This window comes from Gadus morhua, chromosome 18 (genome assembly GCF_902167405.1).
Source record: "Gadus morhua chromosome 18, gadMor3.0, whole genome shotgun sequence".
NCBI classification, from domain to species: domain Eukaryota; kingdom Metazoa; phylum Chordata; class Actinopteri; order Gadiformes; family Gadidae; genus Gadus; species Gadus morhua.
This window is the reverse complement of record NC_044065.1, coordinates 5741837-5749298: the sequence shown is the minus strand read 5'-3', so window position 1 is coordinate 5749298 and position 7462 is coordinate 5741837. Positions and strand designations below refer to the sequence as shown.

Below are 7462 nucleotides of genomic sequence, written 5' to 3'. Positions count from 1 at the left end.
AACAAAGATAGTCAGTACTATTACTATTACAATGGTGACCTTGGGTGTCTTGAAAGGCGCCTCTAAATGAAATGTATTATTATTATTATTATTATTCAATGAGCATAAGTTGCTGCAACGTAACCAGTTTAGACCAGTCTACCTGAAGCTGCTACCGTGGGATTCAACCTCGTTGTTAAAGCAGCCCTGATTTCTTTCAAATGTTGAAGCAACCCTGATTTCTTTTAAATGGCAACAGCCGCAGCCTGATGCTGCGGCCGTTGCCATGGGGACAGGATGCTGTGGCTCCGTCAGAACTGACCCCCCCAAGATGAACCCCGACCCGGCCTGACCCCACACCCCCTTCTCTTGTGTCTCCCCAGGAGCGGGTCGTTCCCGCCCAGGCCAGGCGGGTCCGCATGGCGGTCCTCCCCCGACCCAGCCTGGAGGTCATCGAGGACTCCTCGCCCCTCAGGTCTCTCCCGCCCCGCCCGCCCCCCCCGACCGTCGCCCCCTCTCCTCCTCCCCCTGTCTGCGGCCCCCCGGACGACCCCGACGACCTGCTCCTCCTGTCCCGGAAGCTGCAGATCCTGGAGCCCGGGAGCGAGGAGGAGGAGGAGGAGGAGGAGGAGGAGGAGGAGGAGGAGGTCAGGGGAGGAGGTGGGAGGAGCGAGGAAGAGGAGGAGGTCAGGGGAGGAGGTGGGCGCGAGGAGGAGAGGGTGGGGAGTGTCTGGAGGTCATCGACGGCGGTGGCGTCCCGTCTCCTCGCCCCCCCCAGCCCCCCCCGCGACATTGAGCTGGTCATCACCGAGGAGCCGCCCCACACAGGGGAGGCGGAGGGGGAGGAGAGGGAGGAGAGGGAGAAGGCCGTCTGGCTCTCTGCCCCGGAGGAGGTCCACGAGGAAGGTAAAAGCCCCGATAAACCGAGCCAGGGGGGGGGGGGAGGATGAGGGAGAGAGAGGGTTCAATAAGCGATCCATCTGGCTTTTCTCTTTCCATCTCAAGGCAGCCTGGTGTCGGAATTCCTGGCGGCGTTGACGTCGGACCGGAGATCAGTGATCGGAGCGCTTATGGAAGAGGAGGAGGAAGAGGAGGAGGAAGAGGAGGAGGAGGAGGAGGAGGAGGACCTGGTCTTCAGTCTGGAGCTGGAGCGGGGGGAGCGGGGGCTTGGCCTGGCTCTGGTCGACGCGCGGGTGAGTTGAAGGAGAACCGACTCGCGGTGGAGGAGAGTGGCTCGGAAACCCTGGCTCCAGCTCCGTCCGGATCGGGTTTGGTTCGACCGCAGAGCGTCAGAGCCCCTCTCAGACACAGAGAGCGTTCCTCAGCCAGGCCAGGCGGGTTCTCGTGTGTGTCCCTGAGGAACCTTCATGTGGTGGGAAGCGTCCACGTGTGAGAGAGGGGTGAAGGGGACCGCCTCCCAGTGGTCATTATGAATCACATCGTCAGATAAACGATTTGTTTTGGCACTGACTCGTTATCTCAGCTGTTTGAGTGCAGTTGAGAAGCTGCTGCAATCAGAAATCAGTTTCATCGTTAACACGCCAGTTGTTCTCAAAAAAACTCATTGTCCGTCACACAAGAAGTTGAGAAAAACGGTTGATCGTTTCGTTTGTCCGTTTCTTACATCCCGGAGTTCACCTTTCCAACGTTCCTCCTCCATCAGTCAGACTAGACCTTGAGAACGCCACCATCTGCTGGTCAGATACTGAACAGCAACTGAGGCTCTTAAAGGGCTACGGTTAGGGGGATTCAAGTTTACGTATTTACCACTCCAAGAAGGAGCTCCTTTGTTTGGTGTGGACCACAAACTAATTTCCCTTAAGCTCCTTGGATTGCGTGGCGGCAAAGCCCAGCTCAGCTGACGAAACAGTTTCGCTGTATCGTGGCCAGAAGCCTGTGTCGGTAAAGATGCCATTTAAAGATCACATCTGAATATATTTCAAACCCATAAAAAGTTACGGTCAGAAAGTGGTTAATAGTGATGGCCCTAGAAAACACGTACAGAACAAGTGGAGGTTTAAAGCAGTTTAAATTGAATTGTATGTTTAATCTTCAGCACACACAAACACATGTCCTCCCCCCTTACGCCCCCACACCCCTTTAACGCACTCATTGTATGTTGTATGTCCTTGTACTTTAAAACAGCACTTGTGTAGCGTCTTATCCTAGCTATCTCTGTTGAATACGTGGAATGGGTGAACCTAGTGATTGCAAGTGCTTGCCACTTGGTTCTATGAACATCCTTACTGCAACGGCAGCGATATGTCGTTGTTTCTCTTTCTTCTGACAAATGCACTTATTGTAAGTCGCTTTTGATAAAAGCATCTGCTAAGCGCCCTAAATATAAAATGTAAATGTAAAATGTAAATGCCCACACGCACACACAAATGTCCTCCTCTCTCCAGTCCTCTAAGGTGACTATCAGGCACACAGGTCCCCTTTCGTGTTGATCCTTAACCCGTCCCCCTCCCTGTTTGACCTTTGACCCCTGCTGGTCCAGGACCCCTCTCTGAGGACAACGGGGATCTTCATCCGGGCCGTGATCCCGGACTCCCCTGCCGGCCGCTGTGAGAAGCTGGTCCCGGGGGACCGTATCCTGGCCGTGAACGGGACCAGTCTGCTGGGGCTGGACCTGGACCTGTGAGGACCTACCTTTACCTTTCGGTTTACGTTAACCTTTAGGGCATTTAGCAGACGCTTTCATCCAGAGAGACTTACATAAGTGCATGCAGTCACCTCCAGCTACGGTGACATCTAATCAAGCACAACATTAGGAAGACTAAAACCAAGGACTCAACTAGGAAAGAAAGACCATTCACAAAGAGTTTGCTAAAAACTAAACTTGATTGTGAATTACATTTAACATTTACACTTACAATGAGTACATTTGTCAGAAGAAGAGAAACCACAATATATCTCTGTTGGTACAGTAAGGATGTTCATAGAACCGAGTGCCAAGCTCTTACAATCTCTAGGTTAACCCATTCCCCGTATGCAACAAAGATAGCTAGGATAAGATGCTACACAATGCTAAGTATTATTTTTAAGTGCACATCCATGTGGCTAGCTCTTTCATATGCCGAGTGTTGTTAATTAGTTCAGGTCGTTTGTACTCTAACTCTTTAACTGTTAGTTGGTTTTGATCGTTTGCTTGCTCTTTTATGGGCTCATTGTTTGTTATTATCGGTGGGTGTAGTGGGACCATTTCAGGAGGACAGTTAGATATACTGCAAGAGGTATAGCTGTACAAGCAAAAACACTTTGAACAACCTCTGAGTGACGACCTTTAAAGTGTTAATGTTTTTGGAATAACTTATCTTGAGAAGGAAAAATAAGTGACAGACAAGTCTGGGGGATTTTCAAGTGAAGCCAGGCAGAGAGATGGCCAGGACAGCTCTGAGTCGGAGCCTCATGCATCATTCAAACAAGCAATAAGATACCGGCGTTCAGAATCAACAGTCGAGTCCATCATATCCTTACCATATGCTTTTCCCTCTCTCTCTCTCTCTCTCTCTCTCTCTCTCTCTCTCTCTCTCTCTCTCTCTCTCTCTCTCTCTCTCTCTCTCTCTCTCTCTCTCTCTCTCTCTCTCTCTCTCTCTCTCTCTCTCTCTCTCTCTCTCTCTCTCTCTCTCTCTCTCTCTCTCTCTCTCTCTCTCTCTCACACACAGTGGTAAGGAGCTGATCCAGGCTTCAGGCAACAGACCTAGATTACTGGTGGCCCGCTCTGATTGGACGTCTAGGGGTCTGCACTCAAAATGCTGAATGGCTTCATCGCACTGGGGTGGTTTTTTTTACACCTCCAAAAAAATCGCAGACACCATGAATCTAAACACTAACTTAAAAAAGTTACACCTCAACAAACTCCAGACGCAGTGAAGATAAATAAGGTATTAGGGATTGGTGTTTAGACATGAAGATTGAATTGCACTATTTTCGTTTGCTTGTGTTTTAAGATGATGTGGAGAATGAGGAAGGCCCTCACAGCCGCCAGTGTTCATTAGATAGTTGTAACAATGTCAGTTTCACACCGCACCGAGGTGGCGATAACTGCGCTCCTCATGATAACAGACACAGGGTGGTGGGGGTCAGACTCGGACAGGTGTGGCTGCTTCAACCAGCCATCCTCCACGCCTTAGTGTTTCAGTGCCGTTCCGTTCTACTTCTGCTTGATCTAGAGGCCATCGGGTGTCATTTTTCTGTTGAATGCTGTCAATTACTAAAGCTATTTCAAAACTAAACCAACACATACAAAGAGCTCGCCTTAAATATTTGTGAAGGATTCCTTCATTTTTAATTTTCTTTTGAATTACGAAACTTTCACCGCAGCCTTCCATTTCATTGATTGCTTATTTGAATCCCTGTATCATAGTCCTCCATCAGCCGCCACTCTAAACCGCTTCTATGTTTAAAGCTAAACAGAGTTCCACCTCACCCCCTCTCCGCCCTAACCACTAACACCCCCATGTGACCGACCCAGGAGAGTACTCCTGTTTCGGGTTCACACAGCAAATTGCTTTAGAAATGACAAAGAAAAACACCATTTTAAATCCCCTTAAAGTAAAAGTAAATGGCTGGCAATGAAAATCTCCATAAGGTATTAACTCCTGAAAATGCTGGCCCGTCTTCATCGGGTGTTTTGTCCTGACTCAAATGTGTTTGTGTTCATTTTTTAAATGACTGAAGTATGGTTTGTCTTGTGTCTTTGTATGAGTCTTAGTACTTATTTACTTCCTCTTTCCATTGCTTTATTCAATTGATAATAAAAATGTCCTCAATTACACAATAGCTCGGCAATATTTGTATCAACATGATATTATATCAAACAATATATAACATTTCAAGAGTGTATAGACAATATCACACAATCCCCAATATCAAAATCCTCTCTTAAGCATTCATAACACCGTTCTACTTCTGGCTGTCCTCTCAGAAAGCCGTCCTTAAAATTCAAAGCTGTCTTCTCGGTGTTCGACAAATGCACTGTTGGGTAAGCAAAATGAATACACTCCCTGCACAGCCAGTGTGTTGACAAAGATTCAAACCAAAGCCAGACAGTTCTGCATGTAACCCAAAGATAATACTAAACATCAATTTGTCCATTTTGATTCCACAAAAGGGATACCTGTAAGTAAAGTGTGATATACAGCAACATGGTAACACTAGGTAATTTGGTTGATTTTCAAACTTTGGTTCGTCTATTTCTCTAGAGGTGGTCGAGGGTAGTGGGTAGTGGGGGGGGGGGGGGGGGGGGGGGGGGATTGTGGGTTTGAGACGATCCATCCTCCATCCGCTCTGGTCAGAGGTGGTTTCTGTGGAGGATTTGATCCAACAGCCTCTGAAGTAGAAGGAGAGCTAGAGGAGTCAGACATCGTTCAGAAGTCATTCAGAAGAGCATCTCTCACACACGCACACACACACACACACAATTCTGACATTGTCAGTGGTTGTATAACATCAGAATCTCTCTCTCTCTCATATTAAACAAATAATGCCTCAACACAGTAGAACAATTATTAGAGTATTAAAACACTAAAGGTTGGGTGACGGTAGAGATAACAGACGGGTGGTAAAACAAGATGTTCTGTAGTGGCAAATTTATATACAAAAATGGTAGGATGAGGTTCATTTGCATGCAACGGCCATTTGCATTTTGAGTCATATAGGCTAACTGAAGGAACAAGCTAGAGATGGAGTTTGCTTTAGAGCAGGGATGGGCAACTTTCATGATAAAGAGGGCCACATTTTTTATCATAACCATCGGAGGGCCACATGACTGCACACTTCAACTAAACGTGAGCTGAGAGAAGCTACATAATTTTGAATTTGGTAGATGATTTCCTGTATTCTGGTGCATTTTGGCGATGGCCACTACCTAAAAAATCGTCCAGAATCATAACCTATGTACGATATGTTAATTGAACCAACATACATTAATTTCATGTTTTCCATGCTCAAACAGCCACATGAATGGTCAGTATTTTTGTCAGTGCAAAGGGCTCACATACATCATCATTCAATGAAGTCAAAAAACTGGAAAACAGTGGCCCAACATTAAGTGCAACAACTCAATGAACTCAAACCCAACAAGCAGTTGTAGTAGTTGTAGTGGCGACTTAAGTGGATATCTTCAATGACTGATATCGCTTCTAAGCGAACTAGACGCATGGGTTTGCCTTTGAATTGTATGAATTCTTCTCATCTTTCTTGATCGAGTTTTCTGTAACTCGATCAATTATTACTATTATTATAATTTTTTTTTTATTATTTTTTTTTTTTTATTATGTGCGGGCTGAGTGGGCATGCGGGTCGCGGGCCGCATAGGGCCCGCGGGCCGCCAGTTGCCCATCCCTGCTTTAGAGCAACGATAACCTGTTTGATTTTTTTTGCCGCGACCAACGCATGGGGTCAAATGTCAGAGATCTCTGGTTGAACATGATATTTATGATTGAACAATTCAAGATTAAGTTCTCGCAATAATAAATAATAAGCTCAGCATACCTACCCTTGAGCTTGATTTCTGGCTCATGACTAAGGCTAACTATTTGACAAACTCTTAATATCATTCTTTTAAGCGTCATATAAACAGAAAACTAGGCTTACGTCATATAACATATTACCTCGGTCCCATGTCGATAGTGGCTCATTTTATATTATTATTTGTTTTTAGAATTGCATACCCTGTGTCATAAGTTAATCGAGGAAAAGGTGCATTAATTGGTTCTACTCTGCACTCACCAAACCCTCACATCTCCTCCATAACAGCTTCCATGATTTGCTATTTCAACACCACAAGTCAGCCTATCACTAACTAACCACAATCAATAAATAGACTGATTGATGAAGGAAGGGATTTAAATCAGAGTCAAGCCGGGAACAAATGTATCTGCACCCATCAATCCAGCGACTGATTGACTCCTCGGAACCGATCGAGTGAAGGGGACCGGAGTCCGCTTCGCATTAAACCCACGCCTGGATTGATCGCTCCGTCCAATTATCCGTCTTCCCGCTCACACTCCCCCGTCTCTCACGGCGGCGTCGCTCAACCCGGCGGGGATATTACCTTCTTGAAGAGCTCCACTCGCCGTCGGTTGGCCAGGCACGCCTCCCTCTTGGCGACCTCCTTCCTGCTCCTCTCCCCCGCAGACGGCCCGGAGGGGGGGCTGCTGACCGTAAACAAACAGCTCGTTACCGGACACGGATGGACAGAGGAAGTGTCCGCCAAAATACGGTTATTTATATGGAGAAGAGTTTCTATATGGAGAATGCTACCTCGGAGGTATTGTAAGTGATTAAGCTCTAATCTATATGAAATATAAATGTATTTTATACAGTAATCGAAGGCTGTATCTGAATGCCACTGAAATAGATTTTAGGTCAGAGGTACGGGAGAAGGGCCGTAAAGGTTTGACCCCATGACTTTTCACAAAATATTTTCAATATTGACAAGAGTATCTGCTACAGCAGGGGTCTCAAACTCGCGGCC

The 7462-nt window shown here is 46.7% G+C and overlaps 1 protein-coding gene across 1 annotated transcript in view; it reads left to right on the top strand.

The window, feature by feature from the left end:
- Positions 1-4759, top strand: part of LOC115531587 (ras-associating and dilute domain-containing protein) — a 26013-nt gene extending 21254 nt beyond the window's left edge. The window contains exons 16-20 of the mRNA XM_030340940.1: positions 363-599; positions 654-885; positions 985-1172; positions 2480-2619; positions 3648-4759. Coding sequence (XP_030196800.1) covers positions 363-599; positions 654-885; positions 985-1172; positions 2480-2619; positions 3648-3741 — 891 coding nt within the window. The 3' untranslated portion in view covers positions 3742-4759. The remainder of the gene's footprint in view (positions 1-362; positions 600-653; positions 886-984; positions 1173-2479; positions 2620-3647) is intronic.
- The last annotated feature ends 2703 nt before the right edge of the window (positions 4760-7462 follow it).